This window comes from Varanus komodoensis, unplaced genomic scaffold (assembly GCF_004798865.1).
Source record: "Varanus komodoensis strain SLA01 unplaced genomic scaffold, ASM479886v1 scaffold32, whole genome shotgun sequence".
Classification (NCBI taxonomy): Eukaryota; Metazoa; Chordata; class Lepidosauria; order Squamata; family Varanidae; genus Varanus; species Varanus komodoensis.
The window spans coordinates 24,241,143-24,258,496 of record NW_025335798.1 but is presented as its reverse complement, the minus strand read 5'-3'; the positions used below and the strand labels follow the sequence as shown (position 1 = coordinate 24,258,496).

The window sequence follows — 17,354 nt, the reverse complement described above, 5'->3', positions numbered from 1 at the left end:
ACAACAACATTAACAACACTATTTACACGGAAATACTTCAAGAGAAGAATATAAAATGCAGACAGTAGAAGAGGAACAATCAGGAATTTTGCACAAAATTGGCTTCAGGTTATCATGCTCTTACTGTATGTTCATTTTGTTCATGACATGAGGAGAGGGAAGGAACTCTTTTTCACAGTCTAAAAGTCTAAATTCACAGTGACGTACAAGTGTGGAGATATGAAGTCAGTATATCATCATGCTTGGATTACAAAATTTCAAATGAAGTTTTAGAAATGTGTTCCAACTCAATGGTTACAGAGCGGTATGTTGTTTTCCACGGGTGAGAATCATGTTGCATTTGTAACCACAGATGTCACAGACAGAATTCCATCATTCTGGTTTGCACAGCAGAAGAGCTAAACGAAATGGATGTGCAGGGTCTCCCACGTATGTTACATATGGCTAGATCATGCAACAACCAAACACACAAACCCCACCACCTTTTCAGAGAGTTCACAAGGTATGCAACACGTATCGTTGAAAGGAATATACACTGCCATCCATTTTCTCAGGGCTGGTTCTCACATTAATAATCCACAAGACCAACAAAAGGGAAAGGGATGTGATGTTGCACAAAAACAGGACAGAAACTTTCAAAGTACCCAAAGCACTTGTTCCACCAAACACGTTTCAGAAGTACGATTCATTCTTCAGGGACAACAAAAAAATACCCCTAAGTTCTATAATAATGATTACTCAAGAACATCCAAATAATATTGATTCGTTAAGAACATCTAAACATCATGAGCAGTTTTCTACAATACAACTACTTACTTGCCTCTTGCCATTGATCTATTAACAACCCTTAAAATTTCCACGGCAAATGTATCTCCTTAACATTGCACCAAACCAGTTCCTTAAAAGGCAGGGTTACCCTTATTCTGATCTGGTGGCTTCATGCTTGCAAAACTATCTACACGCATGCATACACAAACACCAGACCAAGAGAAATTCCGTAACCTGGCTAAGAAGCCAAACTCATGCCTACACACAAAAATTTTAGGCTCTCATCTAGCACTACCAAAAAAATCAGGGAGGCGGTGGGGAAGAGGCAGTTTTGAAAGTCACTCTCTCCCCCTCTGCTCTTTCTGTTGACTCCCAAAACATCTACAGCAAGGAGCCCTTCTGTTCCTTTCTCTAGTAAAACTGACAGGATAATGCAGAGAAGAGTTATGCAAGTGTAATTCTATCCAGGGAAGCTGCAACTCATCATTATTTGTGGAACACCATTCATTTATGAGTAATCCCCCGGGGTTCTCACAGAAAACTTATAACAATAACAAATATTCTAGATCTTCTTTTAAATCTTTTGGGATTAGACTTTCTGCTTTATGAACCCAAAACATCTCCCTTCTCAGGACAAGACTTACATCTAGATTTTAATTGTTCTATTTTCTTTTGTTTCATAGAAGGAGATTATTATTATTATTAATTATATTTCTATACCACCCATAGCCGAAGCTCTCTGGGTGGTTCACAACATTAAAGTCCCCCATCCAGATTCCAACCAGGCCTGACCCTGCTTAGCTTCCAAGATGAGGCGTGATCAGGCCCTTCAAGCTACATTGTTACAAAATGACCTGCAATTAGAATATGGGTGAACCTGCTTTTTAAAGAAATGGTTGGGCACAATATTCTTAGCATTTATTTGTGGTTGAAAAAAAAATATTAATTTGATTTACACTACTTCCCACCAAGAAAATGGTGCTCAAAGCCAACAGTAATAGCAACCATTATTTAAATTAAAAATAAAGCATAGGTAAAATAAATATACCGAAACCATTAAAAAGTAAACTATCTTAATTATAACTATAACAGAGATATATATGCCATTGTCTATTTGATGGAATACAGCTTATAATTCTCAATTCATCTAAAAACATTTTGAGTAATCATTACAATTTGATTTGGAGAAGTTTTTAGAAACCCCTGAAGTAGGAACTGTATTTCGGAAATGTGTTGGATCGAATACATATTTTAGGCACTGAGAAAATGCCTTCTTCCTTGTCCCGAGCCACATGAATCATCACCACCACATGGAAACTCTTTGAAATGGCAACTCCATGATGCCTTCTCTATGCTGGAACAGGTTCAATAAGTAATTGCCCAAGTCACTATTTTTTTCAGAACACCAGTACCGCCACCAGCACCAGCACCAGCACCAAGCACTGCTGATGTGGAGACTCTCCACATGATCCAGACCCACCACCGGAGCGGCGCTGCACTTTGCTGTGCCTGGACACCCCCATGGGGGCAGCGCACTAAGGCAGCTGGTCCAGAACTCTTCACTGCCCAATAGCAGTTCCTCCTTTTTAGAATATGGGGAAGGAAAAAATAGTCGAATTAGGGATGGGTCGTGTTTTTAAAAACATATAAATATCAAAAATATTTCTCATTTATAGCAGTTTGACCCTGTTATTTGGTACATCGAGGGGTATTCTGGGAAATGGGCTCAGCAGTGCAGCCTGAGGGAGAAGGCTGCTTGGCCCATGCCTTGCTTGACAGGAGCCGTTTTCGTGCTCTGCCCCATTGTTCAGGCTGAAGAGTGCCCTGAAACCAGGCTGTGCTCAGCTTTCAAGGAGAAGGAGTTATCAAGCCTGTTATGTAGGGGATTTGAGTTCTGCATTAGAAATGTGCAAACAGCTGTGAAGTTCCTGAAGTTAAGTGTCCACGGCCTCTATCCTGATCATGTTAGCCATGGTGAAAGCAGAACAGTAATAAGGGTGTCACAACTGAATTAAATCTCATTTCCTTCCATGGGACTTCATCATGATTAACTTTCACTGTATGGGGGCTATCAAATTATGCTAATGCAGTGCCAGCTTCAGGTTCTATGGGGCCCATGGGCCACGCACCCATGGTTCCCCCTCCCACTTCTCATCACAATATTCCTGCGAGGTAGGTTAATCTGAGACCGACAGACTAGTATGAGACCACCCAATGAGCTGCATGGCTGAATGGGGATTTGAACCCTGGTCCTAGTGCAACATTCTAACCACTACACCACCCTGGCCCTCCAAACAGAATATAATTTGCCGTATCTTGACAGGCGCAGTGTCAGCAAAGTAAATGGGACACTGACTTCAGGCAATACCAGCTGCAAGCTTTTGAGGGCCAGAGCCTCAGAGAGTCTCTCTTCACCCTCTCCTGGTGCTCCTGCTCCTCTTCTCCACCATGGGCTTGCTGGACAGGCAAAGAGCAGGGGGCAAGCAAACAAGCAGCTGCCAAGGCCAAGAGGAGGAGAAACTCCGGGAAGCTCTTGCCTTTGGGGTTAGGGTGGCAGGTGTCCAGCTATGCTGAGTACTGATGCCAGTCCTGCCTCCGTTAATCTTGCCCCCGAGTAAGTTCCCTCCTCCCTCAAGTCCATGATGACATTGCAGGATGCTCAGAACACACTTCCACAATGCCTGAGATCCTACTGAAGAGCAGTGGGAATGATTCCTAGATCATCAGTCCCACTTCTGAGCCCCTTGTGTGCTGTGGAAGCCTGGTCTACATGGTCTGCCCCGTCACATTTGATTAGGGGAAGTAGGTTCACACGCATAAAGGAGCCACACAAACTCCTGCTTCCTGCATTACCATGACCAAAGGGGCTGCTTTATGTAAATATTTTTGGAGTTTGATCTGTATGTGTGTCTGCATACCTCCATGTACACACAGGGAGAGCAGGAGAGCACGAGGCTGTAAACAGCTGATTTATTTGCCTATCTTGATGTGTTTGATGAAAATCTCTGTCCAAAGCAAAGTTTCCTTCCTTGGCGGAACACATTTCACCATGCAAGTGCCCCCTTTTCCTTTCTTCCTCCACACTTTAAAGCATGAATCTGTGTTGTAACTTGATAAAGTGCCAGTTCCCCACTGATTTTTGTTAGCCAAAAACAACTCATAAAAATCACTATGATTATATGGCTATTTGTTGTCTATAAAGGTCTAACAAGCTTTTATGCTGCCATAAGCCAGTGACATATATCTGAATTTGCTTCAACCTCACCAACCATTTTTTTCCCCTGCACTAGTTTAAAAAAAACAAAACAAAATGTCTTTTATCACAAAATATACATTATGTTTCAGACTTAACAGTAGCATTGCCAGTTGCTGTTTAAGAGTGGAAATCTGTACATGTTATCAATTCTGATTGTATCATACAAAAATAAATATTGTGATCTCGTAAGTAAAATAAACCACACTTTGTGCCAAAGTTTTTTACCCAGACTAGTAAAAATTGAACACATTAAAAATGAGTCATTCATTAATTGAAATAAGAAATTTGTCCCCAGTAGATTTGTCTGTCAAGAAGTTCTGATTAGGCCTGAAACTCCATTTTGTTTGTTGTAGACTAGTCCTACCAAAACATCACAGTAGTCTACTAATCTTCAGCTTCATATCCCCAGTTCAACAGGAGCCTAATACTCCCAATCTGCAGCACAGATTATCTTTTCTGTTTGCTTCCATCACAGGGGCAGCTCCAGAAAGGAAATGGGGATGCGCATACAGAACTGACCGAGACACTGCCATTGGGGCTGCAGCCGTAAGCCGGCTGCAATTGGAGCAGCAATATTTGCAGCATCCTCCCACGTATGTTTACTCAGAAGTAAATTCCGTTTAAACCAATGGGAAATGGTCCCAGGTAAGCATGCACTGGGTGGAAAGCCTTACAGCGCAATCCCATACGTGTCTAGTCAAAAGCAAGCTCCCATTTATTCCCTGGTAATGCGTCCGACTGCTACCTTAATCTATTGTTTAGCTACATTAAATCAATTAAAACATTTGATTGGTTAAAAGCAACCGCAACTGATCAGGCATTGAAGATCTTTTTTTCTCTAAAATGATTTTCCATCTATTGCATTAACTTTCACAAGAATGGGGCAAACTGGTTGGATCCAGACTTAGCCATGATTCATACATGCCAATGAGCCATTTTAAGTATGATTAACATCCCATTAATTTGAGTGGATCTACTCTAACTAAATCTAGATCCATCCCCATATGATCGAGAGCATCATCTAATGTGGCTCCCTCTAAGCCTCCCAACTCAGAGGATCATGGGCATCCAGTGGAGGGTGGAAAGAGAGCAGAGGAGAGAATTTCCTCCCCCTGTCTCTTTCCTTCCAAATCCCTCAGGCGGCCAGGTCCAGCCAAGTGTTTTACACTGGCAGAGGCACCACCACAATTCCTCACAAGACAACAGTACCTTGTTCCTCCCTCCCACTGGAACACTTCTTCAATGCTGGCTCCAAGGTCAGTCTTGTGACCTCGGTGCTGTAGCTGCCATGGAAATAAGCATGTTAACTGTGGCCAGAAACTCCAGGGCTTTTCTCCAAGGTTGTGGCCAGGACTCCAAGCCATCCTGTGGGTTTTAGACCATTTCTAGAAGCCATAGGATCACACTCTAACTTTGTTAAGGGCTGTCAGAAGATCTGTCAGAAGCCTGTTTTGCATAGCGGAGTTTTTTTTTTTTTTTTTTTTGAGGATCCCTGATTTTCAACGGATATTACTGTGGATGCACAATTCTAGACACAGTCCTTCACAAGCACAGAGCAACTGACTGGAGGGCAGGGTGGAATACAACAAATATTTTAAGCGACCATACCATTAAGGCCTACAAAAGGTTTCCTCCAAAGTATTTGAGTACAACTTAATTTCCCCCATTTCTTAAAAAAGGACACAGATCTGAAATATGGCTTTTGAACTAGCCAAAACAAAAAGGCATCCAAAAAAGTAAATTTAGAAATGTCACTAAAAAGTACAGTTTGAAACATATATTAAATTAAGATCATAGATGTATGCATAAATATTTTCATCCTCAATAGCTTTCCTTGGTATGTAACTGGCACTTTATCACAGGTCTTCTACGTAGCAAAGACTACCAAGAGACACATCATTATTACTGATGCACTTTGCAAGTGTCTCTGGGTGTGATTTATGGGGGTTGTCGTCGCAAATACAGCATCACTTGCATTTCTGGGCAGCGGCAGATTGCAGATGTTTCCTTCACAACACGAGGTGCAGACCTAGAAGAATAAGAGACTTGATGAAAAGTGTTACTCAGATGGACAACTTTTGCCCCAGAGGGGCTTCATGCAGCATGTACCAAGGTCAGGCACAGTTAAAATGAAAAACTACTGAAGGAAGAGGGAATATTTAGGGTTTGCATTCCTTCCTCCCCTTACATGTTCAGCCCAAGCAGAATTCGGTTTTTTAAAAGAATAAAACCCATTCTCAACAGAAGCGTCTCAATGTAATGTGTTATTAGCCCCTAGGCAAACTATCTGTGGGTGAAATATCACATAAAAATGGCCACAGCATATGCTGGGCAGTAGGAGGAATTGCATGTTATTGGCATGGGCTACAAATATTAATGACATGTTAAAAATGCAGATGGAAAATAGCACAATGCCATTATAATAAATTACAAGCAAAATGGCTTCAAATGCAGAGGGCGCCCTCCTCCCCAAAGCGCTCATGTGCACTGTAAAAAGATCTGCCCATGTTGCTCGCCTTTCATCTTGTACAGCCATCATTTTGATTCCCGGGGAGATGGGAAAAAGTTTCCCTTTCACTCGCTTTCCCTCATCATTTATATTCTCAACAGATTTCTAGCATCTTTACAGCAGAGGTGAAGAATCCAACTTGACAGAAACATCCAAACAGAGCTAGGAATGAAATTCTGTTTCAAGAAAAAGGTTCTTGCATGGATTTGCTTAAAATCCACATGGCTGTTGGTTTGGAAGCCCATCTCCCACCGCTTTAGATGGCCCAAGCCTAGTCTGGCTGTTGCTCACAAGCCTCCCCAACTCTTGCTGCACCAAGGCCTCATGCCGTTCTAGCAGGTTCTTCCCCTCCACATTTTTAGCCAGCCTGTTCAAATTAGGGTCAATCCTGTACTTTCTCGTTCAGCCTTGCACAGGGACACCAGCCCAGCCTTGGAAAGGCCTTTGAGCCAAACATCCACAGACTGGCCTTGGTCGTATCATGTTGCTGCTGAGACTAGCCTTACTCACAACTTCCATAAAAGTTCAACAGCAGAGGAGGGCAATTTAAAGTCTTCCAAATGTTTTGGCATACAATCCCCATTAGCCCAAGCTTGCATAGCCAGTGGTGAGGCATGATGGGAACTGTAGGCCAAAACATCAGGGGCCCACCCTGCTCTACAGAATCCAGGTAAACTCATAGTTAAGAATCGAGCACTTTTAAAACATAAAATACTGTGTGCACATGTGAGTGTGTATCTGAGTAGACATACATTTATCTTATGTAGCAAATCATGTTTGAAAAGGGGGGACTTTGAAAAGCAGATTGTTATGTGGCACTGAGGCCTACAATTTAAAAAAAAATCCCACTGGGTAGGTCTGCCTGTCTGTCTGGAAAATTCCATTCAGTGCCTCCTCCCACTTCATCCCCATGGAACGCATTAGCTTGCCTCAAGCAGGTTCCTCAATCAGACCCATGGTGTTACATGAAGAGGCCAATTTGGCTAACCAAAGCTCATATGTTATTGTATCGCCTAGACTTTACAAAACTGGTAAGAAAAATATGTGCTTCATTTCAAAATCTTTGTCAAATTGTGAAAGGAATGCAAAGTTCAAGCTTCTGTAAACTTGGGAAGAAATGTAAAATTACTCAAAAATTCCACAGAAAGTTTTCCTGATATCCAGATTTTTACTTTAACTAAGACAAACCCATTCTACTCAATTACAAAGCAACAAAAATAAAATGATGTAAATAAATGGCAATATCATATTTATTATTAGGTTTGTATAAAAGCCACCCGTTAGCATTGTGCTCTCTGGGCGGCCAATTGCACATGAAAACACAACTTGTATGTAAAAGAATGGCTGCACTTTGGAGTGAACTTACACCAGTGAACATATATTCTACTTTTTACCTTCAGTCCTTTATGTTGGAGATCTATGCATCCTGTAGACAAACAATCCTCTAGTGGCACACATCTCTTGGTGACAGATACGCTCTTGCCATTGGCTTCCAATGTATGTTGAGTATAGCAGTATCTTGTAGCTATCAAGAAAGACAGAGAAACATATTTCTGCATCCACCCTTCCAGCTAAACACTGGAAGAAAAAGCTAGAATCTTGGGAAACTTCTGCACACGTTTGCCTTTTCCCTCGCACTCATCTTTCAATGCTCACCTTTACAAAATTAGTACAATGCTGGACTTTTAATTATTTTCCTAAATAAAATTGACATTACTTTTGTAGGGGAAAAAGGCATCTGGACATAGTGAAGTATAGTCTAATGCTTTCAGATTTGTTACTGTGAAGTCACCTGCTCATGAACTGTATCCCATTATGTTCTGAATTCCACTTTGGAACACATCAGAAGAATTTCTGTCCACATCTAAGACATACGGAGCCTTTAGCACCCTTTGCTAAAGATGACAAACAATGACCTCCAAAATAAATTATGCCATATTCAACGGCACAACTGAATTAGGGGGAGTGACCACTAGTCCCATGGAAAGCTAATACTTGCTACAGAATACTGGAAACTTGCACAAACTAGCATTTCCAGAGCAGGGCAAGCTCATGCACAGGCATTCCACTGACTTATCACTTTCCAGAAACGCTAGTCTGGACTAGTCTCCGGGACTGCTGTGGCAAGCACTAGCTCCCATTATGCTTTTGCTCATTCCTGCTAGTGTATCCTGATGAGCAGTGATGGACTGCCGGTGGTGAATACTGCCCACTGTTTTCTGTATATTTTGATTAATTTAATGGCTAAATAAACTGCACTAAGTGAATAAAATGTTATCCAAGATCTGCACATCTAAGCAGATCTTGGGGCCTTTGTGGAGAAGATAAAAGATGGATTAGATTTTCCACCTGGTCAGTTCCAGCCTTCAAATCCCATGTTTTGTAAATATACAGCCATCACACTGTGACTAAAATGCAAGACCCCAGATATTCTTCAAAGTAGATAAAACAAAGGAGCTTTGGTACAAACCTAACAACAGCAAGTGTATCTCAGCTAGATCATCAAAAGCAGGTAGCTTATAAAGCTACACTAATGAATTCAGGGGAGTAATGGAAACATGAGTTCAAAACTGTAAACTGTCATGCAGCCTAATTAGTTGCTCTGCTTTAATGTCCTAATTTATGTCTCTTTGAAGCTGGGGAACATTTTCAGAAGTTATTGCTGCCGTTCACTTTGTTGTCTTTTATTGAACAGCCCCTTCTAATATAGAGAATTCTGCCGCTACCACAAACTATTGTTTCTCACCCAGCAGAAGGAAGCAGCTCTGTATCAGGTAAGGCCCAATAAAGTTCATGAGCTCAGCAGTGGGCAGTACTTCTGGCAGAGCCTGGGAATAAGAAGATTTTAAGCAACCTGGCAGAACTCTTCCTTCCAACAAACGTCCTCCATGGAGGAGAAAACAGGACATGCTGCCTGCCTTCCCAACTGGGTTTCCAACACAGTGCCTCACATTCCTTCCTCTGTACTGACTTCCAAGTTATTTGGAACTGGACAAAAACAAAAAACTGGGAACTTTATTAGATATATATATGTGCACATGTATGTGTGCATTTGCATGATATATCCATACAGAGAGACAAATAACAGCATCCTTTCAAAATAAATTTCGTGATAAATGTTTTAGCTTCCTCCCTCATCAGCAGCTGATAATTTTGGAAGAATCTGGAATATGTGAAATGAAAATTCTTAGGAAGGAAAAGGCAGAGGTGCCAGCTTATGAGTTATCCTCCAGGTTAAAGCCATGCAGATTAACTGTCCTGAGTCCATAGATTCAGAAGGTCTCCTTTCTGTGAAACATGTCAGTGCCTTTAGTTTCTTCATGTGGAAGTAATTTTAAGCCTACAAGACTATGGGCAGGTGAGTTAGAAAGTCTAACCATGGTTATGCATTCTAGTTATACACATGCACCTTAACCAGACATGTCTGGTAGCTTTTAAAAATATGAAATACCCCTAAGTAGATGTATTCCTTGAAATAAATGGTTTCAGAGGAATACAAGCCACCTCATCCTAATCAGTGAAACTGCAACAATGCTTGGGATCCATGAATCCATAATGGAGAGATCATGATGGCACCTACTCAGGCAAGTGCTGGTCAAGAACGACTAAAGTTGCTGACAACTGCCCCAAAATTCTGGCCGAATAGGATGCCGAAGCAGCGCTCCCCTCGTGTTCCCCAGTGACTGTGCAGCTTCTCCTGGTTCCATGGACAGACAGGTAGACCTCTCACCTCCCCAACAACCTCAGGCCTTGTCAGGTCTCTGCAAATACTGCGCGTATGATGCTGCCTTGCAACTCCAGCAAGCCATGCATGGGCACATTTCCAAATCCAAAAGGGAGCACTGAAGGTTATCCTGCTCTGGAACACACGTCCATGGTCTGCCACATGCCTGGATGAAGTGCGCATGCACAGCACTATCCGGGTCTCTAGGCAGGATACGACCTGCACGCTGCAGATGAGGCCCTCCCTGTTCTCTGGGTAACAGGTTAGGGTCAAGGTTAGGGCTTGGGCATGTTGTGAAATTCATCTCTATGATGGACACGCACAGCGGCCACATCAAGCTTGCTTACCTCTTGGGCAATAGATATCTGGAGCCCACTGGTTGCATTCATAGTTGTCTACCGCTTGTTCACAGGTGAAACATTTGAATCCGCCAGGGTATGGAGTGGCTGAAAATGTGAAGGGAACGATGAAATCAGCCTATCAATCCATCTGGAGCATTTGTTTTTAAAGCACATGTTCTCTCTCTCTCTCTCTCTCTCATACACACACACACACTCACACACACATGGAGGGAGGGAGGGAACTGGTTGTATTTGATTTTCACAGTTATACAAAAGCTGAATGTTAATTGTGCAGTGAGTGGAGTTGCAGCTTTTGTCTCCACATTTAACTTCAAAAACCTTTGAATTTTTAAAAACCTGTCTAGTCAAAACAAGAGTGGTTTAAAGCTAACACACAATTTGTCTGAAAGGAAATACTATGTATTATTGTGGGTTGTGCCTTAAGGGACTAGTTTAGATAATAACCAAAATGCTGACTGGACTATGATATGGAGACATATTGGCTGTTTCCTGCAGTATCAAAACCAGTCCTAAATTCTGTGGTTCAGACATAAGCTATATTCACAAAACATCTACATATACAAGCTCTGTTTCTCAAGCAAAGGTCTCACAAAATCTCCATCTACATTAGTACTTTTCCAGGAACACTGGTCACTATGCAACAATTGAGATAATGCTTTTCCTTCCAAGAAACGCCTGAATTCAAGAACAGACATTTGCTTCTGCATTCTCTAGAAGACATTGCAAATGGAATAACTGCAGAAAATTGCATGCTATTTTCAGTGACTGTTTGTTGGCAAGCAGCCTGTATCAATTTCATATGTGGTACCAAAATTTCTAGTTTGCATGATGACTTAGACCTTGGAACGCTGTGATAACTCATTCTTATGTTCAGAAAACAAACCTGTATCTTCCAAAAGAAAGAGGGAAAGATGATCATGTATTGTATGCCAGGTCTGATAAATAGTGACTAGGTTCTCCATTACCTACAAATTTATATAGGGGTAGGGCTTTAGCACCAAGCTATTTGAACCCTGTTTTACCACCTCTTAGTGCACCTCTGCACAGCTGGTTCTCTATGTATCATGTTTTTGCATTTGAATGAGATACAGGGATTGTTTGAACATGGTGAATTCGGTATCAGTCCAAAGGGACTGATTAAGATGCCATATAATTTCTGATCACAAAAGCTTGGTAGCAGCAAGCAACAGATGTTGCAGACATATTTTTACAGCTCAGAGGTGACACTGGAATCCCAAGAATCCTACAGATATGCAAAAACATGAGAGCCAAAGTACAAAAGAACTGGAAACAAATAAAAAGATCCCACATGTATCTGTGGCAGGGGATTCAACTACTGACAGACTTGTTGCTAACCTTCGTGGATTAATGGTTTCAGAGTAAAAGGGCAAAGTAAGTACATGCCAAACAGATGCATCTTGACATTGTGAAAACAGTTTACCAAACCTATGGAGAATACTAACATGCAGATAGAGAAACTGGTGGTTACGAATATGAGTTCTGAGTTGGAAACCTAAGGTTTAAGCGCTGCTCAGAAGCATTCGATGAATTATTCCTCAGCCTTAGGAACTTAAGATAACCTATGCTAGATTTGATTAAGGGTCATTGTAGTCCAGCATTCTGTTCGCAGTAGCCAGCCAGCTGCTACAGCAAAAACCCACAAGCACAACCTGAGTGCAACAGCACTCTCCTTTCCCAATAAGAGGATGCTGCTGCCATGCCTGATGAAACTGTTGTAAGGATTAGAGATAACATATGTCATGCGCTTTCCTGACATAGGAGGAACCTATCTTGGGATCTACCATGAAGGGACTTCACAGATTTTAAAGGAAATAAATGGTCTCGTTTGAAATGTGATCAACTCCAGTAGGTAGAAATAGAGAAAACCATTCAAATCCTCTTAGTATTTCACAGATTATAGGAAGCATACTTGCTACTGAAGTATTTAATACAGTTATCGCAGGAAACCTTGCACTACTGCTGATTGTTCCAATATCTTCTCTTGATGCCTATTTATTATGTTATTCCAAATTGCTTTCCCAGCCCTGTCTGTATTTTTACTTAAAAGCATCATGACACAGTTTTACCACAAACTGCGCAGAAACCTACTCAAGAGAAAACTGTATGCCACCGTCTTCAGTTCTTCCAGGATACTTGAACTAAGCCAAATATACGTGTTTGAGAGCTAAGCTAACATAGCCACCGTATGAGGCAACAACTCTTGTGTTGAGAGAGCAAATGACTCCCATTGTTAGGACCCCCCATGAAGACCCCTCCTATCTTTGAACAACACACACACCCCTTTCTCACACACAAATGCTGTGAGAGATTGTGAACTTTCGTGGGGGCTGGTTCTTTCCTCACTTATTTATTTAAAGACCGGTACTGAAAAGGAAGGTTCAAAGCATAGCAGCTACAACTGTGAGAGACTCTCGTTTGGCTCACGATCAGAGAAGTTAATAAGCCTGATAGACTGTGGTTCGGGGCACAAGGCCACAGTCCCCTTAAGAGGACTATTCTAAAGGAAATTAAAAGAAACTGCCCAGTGCCCAGAAATTGCCGGTAACTATATCTGGCCATTAACTCTCTTGGTCAATAGCAATGCACCTTCTATATCAAACTGTAAGAAAATAGGACAGATAATCTTCGTTTTTCTTTGTACCAAATACAACTAAAAATTAAAGTTGAGAAGAAGAAAAGAAAAGCAAAAAAGAAAAGAAAAGGAGGTTGCTTGTAGTTGTGCAAAGCTGTTTTTACTGTATTTTAAAACCACTCTGAAGATGAAAGCCTGCCTTTAATGTGCATATTTCATACTGCATGGGAGAGCTGTGCATAACTTAGGAGAAAAGAAAGAGGAAACATGGAAGAACGAATGGTATGGTGGCGAGAGAGAGAGAGAGAGAGAGAGAGAGAGAGAGAGAGAGAGAGAGAGAGAAAATCATTCATATTACCTGCAGCATTTACATTATTTTTGTGCAGCAATTTGCTTTTCCTATTCCTTAGAAGTTCATTTTGTTTCTTTGGGATAACTCTGGGACGGGTAGGTTGCCTAGTCAAACTAATATATAGAATGCAGGTACATTAATGCCTTTTGCTTCTCTAAAATAAGTACAAAAGACCCTATATCCGGTTCAGTGAGCTTTAATCCTTCCTCCCACTGTGGCCCCACTCTGGATTGTGATGCCTGCACCAGCCAATTGCTCTGGAAACAATCTTCCAACAACAAACTGAACTGCATCAAGACATTTTTTCCAAATAAAGTTGTTGATTCAGGAACCTGACTGGGACTATGGCAAGGGACAAAGATTCAAAGCACCTTGCTATTTCCCACATGAGGGTTCCCATCCAGATCAGATCCCTTCCAGATAGTTCTTAAACAAGGGGTTGTAAGCCGTCCTGAGATGTTAAACATAAAGGATGGGATATAAAAGTTTTAAATAAATAAATACTGTGCAAGCTGGATACTATGCATTAAAGTGCAGTTTGAATCCGAAAACACAGAAATGGTTAATCATATAACCAGGCTTCAGTCCACCCATGTCATTTGTGTGAGTGTGGCTATTTCCTCACTATACAGACTACTGAAATTAAAAGTGCAATCTGCGCAATTGTGTAATCTGTAGAGGAAGAAAAAGGAGACTAGGAATGCTCAAACAGTAGCTTCATCTCATAAGCAAGAGCCCACAGTGGAATCTACTCATATCTCAATCTTTATAAAATAGGAATGGACTACAAGTTAACCACCCCCGTTGCAGAAGAAGAATATATTAAATAAAGGCCATGGTCAGAATAGAATCCGAAACCATTGCTTAGCACTACATGAAGCCTAAGGTTCACCCACTTCCCCATAACCTCTTATCTTCCAACATACATCTGGTTTCTGTTTTTACTTAACAGCAGTTTACTGTTACATCCCTAATATGATAAACAATTGTCTGTTTTAACTGTGGTTTATTGAAATAAACTAGGACCAAAACATATTTTATAATGTTAACTAATTTAAATTAACCAGAATCTATTACCTAACAGAAGCTAAGTCTTCTAACAGCCTAATTTTAGAAAGCCAATTGTTTTCTGCAAAGGCTAAGCTACTCACACTATCAGCTACTTCTGCACTTTGAGCATTAGTCTGTCTCCTTTCCATTGGTCCTGGTACAGGAACGGGACATCTGATTATATTATGCTACTCCACGAGTCTTACTTGAAGGATGAAGATAGACAATATCTTTCACTGTAAAGTCTCGGGCTTGGATTCCCTTCAGGCTATCGGCAATCAAGTTAAGGAGCAGAAGCCAGGCCAGCATAGGCCAAGATTCCATTGCAGAGGGGGAGCCTCAAGCATGCAGATTTCTTGAGAAAGCTCTCTCCTTGTATCCCGAAGATATATGCACCTAAAAGGACACAAAGAAAAAAGGCGAGTAAACGCAACAGCTAAATTCCACACCTGCACAAAACCCAAGGTGTGCAGCATGAATGAAAAAAGAAGACTGATTGTTACTCCTGGACAAGAAGTACTATCCATGGCAGAGTCCAAAGAATTTTGGATCTGTTTATTTCTGCCTTTGTTTGAACTATGTGCATATCACTCCACATCTGAGCAGATTCCAGAGCAGTGAACAGCATGACATAAGACTGTATGTCCCATATCTTATAATCCAAAATATACTCCAAAACCTGACTGGAGGGACAGAATATTTAATTATGGTCTTCCTTCCTTCCTTCCTTCTTTCTAAGGCAGAGCATATTCTTTCCAGATCCAATTGTTCAGCTCTGTAAGAGCAGCCTTGGGAAACCTAGGACCTTTCAGGTATCATTGGACCACAATTCCCATAATCCCTGACCTCTAGCTATGTTGGCTGTGGCTGGTGGGAGTTGGGAGTCTGTACCTGGAGCTTCCTCATTCCTGTGTTCAAGAACCTTGGGTAGCAATGCTAATGAGGTCTTCACATAGCATCTGAAGCTGTTGCTCAGAAAGGTCAGCCCACTGCTGGGACTGATGCAACACGGCATGGTCTTAAGGCCACCACACAAGCTATTTCCCCAGTACACATCTGGGCTGTGTTCATCTATTTTATAATATATGTACACACTGGGAAACTGCCACTGAAAAGGTGTACCTCAAGTATGTACCTCTAGTGTACACCTTCTCCCCATTCTATCATACTGGGATATACCAAATTGAGGGAAATTACATGTAGAAAGCATTCCTCACTGCAAAGTAAATTCAAGGCTTCCCTGGACTTCAAATTTGTATTTCACTTGTATTTCATCAGCAATAACACAAGAACATAGAGTCTCTGATCAGTACAAATGCCTGTGTTCTGTCCAGAGCAGTTATAAAACTACCCACCACGATGCTCAATGTAAAAGCTACAGTCGGGACTCCAGATTGGAGCCAAAACCTGTGACTCTGGGTAAGTGACAAAGGATGTAAGCCTAGAAGATGTGGCAAAAGTCTGTGCGACCTTGTGTTTGTTAAGGAGAGTCCCACAGTCCACCAAGACCTATAGCCTTAAAAATACTGGCTGTTCCCCCACACCCCTTTAATCATTAGAGATTATTACTGGACAATTGCCAGTGATAGCTAAGAAAAAGTAAGATTAAATACTGTGCTTTTGTCACCTTGCCGTGAACAGGAGTCAACATGCTGCTTCACACCATTTGAACACAAATGGGCCTTTGCACACGATCCCTTACTACCAAGTCCTGGTAAGAGTGAAAACACCTTTGTTCTAAAAGTGAGTTATGAGCAATCCTAATTAAGCACCACATGGACTCAGTTCATATGTAGCAGCTCACGAGTGAAGCATTTATTTTTCTTCTTCAAACCCAAGTTGTCTAACAAGTGGGGGCTACGGACATAACAGACCAGCTATACTGATGCTCATACTGAACTCATTAGTGAGAATTCCTGGAACAGACAATTTTCATTGACTTTGCAATGACTTTTCAATCCTCATTTCTATTGGGAGGATGGTCTCCAGATCACTCCAACCAAATTGAACATGGAAAGCAGTGAGAAATACATATAGGAAGCAATGATCAGGAGCTATCTAGGGTTGTGAATCATAAAGCTGAACTACCTTAAGATATTTTTCTTAATAAGGAACTGAAAAAACTGTCTCAGTATAACTTATTTCTTGTGATATATATTTTAGAAGCCACTAAATAACAACCAAAGAACACTGAAAAGTTATTTCTAGATACTGTGTACACACACAGGTCTAAATGAAATGTATGTATGTATATAACAGAATTTGCCAGATGACTGAATTACTCCAAATTACCCTGTGCATCAAAATGAAGCAAATTTGTTATTCTGAATGGGTGGGATTCCATCACTGTATATATTGCCTGGAATTATATCAACCAACCACTGGACTATAAATTATACTCCTTGAGCACTCATTTCACTAAAATTCCTTCAACACTTCCACCATTTTTAGCACTGCACATTCCTGATATTCAAAAGCAGAAAAAATACAAGGTGGAGCCTTCTCTCCACCATTCTTAAAGTAACCTATTCATTATTACACATCCAGTGTTCCTCCAATATCAAAGAGGCTCTCTGAAGTGTTTTTTCTGGAACAATTTAAGGTTTTAATTGTAGTCTACATCTACCGTCTCTCACATATCGTGTCTGAGAAAAGATGCAATGCAGATGAGATGGCATACTCTACACTCCCATCATAATTACATTCACACCTCAAAAATTGCCCTTCTGTAGGAACACAC

The 17,354-nt window shown here is 41.2% G+C and overlaps 1 protein-coding gene across 1 annotated transcript; it reads right to left on the bottom strand.

Annotated features, from left to right (window-relative positions):
- Nucleotides 1-5,891: 5,891 nt before the first annotated feature.
- LYPD6 (LY6/PLAUR domain containing 6) lies at nucleotides 5,892-14,938 on the bottom strand. Its single transcript, XM_044438421.1, has 4 exons — nucleotides 14,821-14,938; nucleotides 10,605-10,703; nucleotides 7,928-8,058; nucleotides 5,892-6,053 (listed from the first exon to the last, which is right to left on the bottom strand). Exons 1-4 carry the CDS (start codon nucleotides 14,936-14,938, stop codon nucleotides 5,892-5,894), a joined length of 510 nt encoding a protein of 169 aa, XP_044294356.1.
- Nucleotides 14,939-17,354: the final 2,416 nt, after the last annotated feature.

Bases quoted from the DNA above. Each gene is read 5' to 3' on its own strand.
- LYPD6 (XM_044438421.1), bottom strand. From the start codon at position 14,938: ATGGAATCTTGGCCTATGCTGGCCTGGCTTCTGCTCCTTAACTTGATT. The intron at 10,704-14,820 runs GTAAGACTCGTG...TCACATTTTCAG, and splicing joins TGTCTATCTTCATCCTTCAA to CCACTCCATACCCTGGCGGA. The intron at 8,059-10,604 runs GTAAGCAAGCTT...CTTTCTTGATAG, and splicing joins AGATATCTATTGCCCAAGAG to CTACAAGATACTGCTATACT.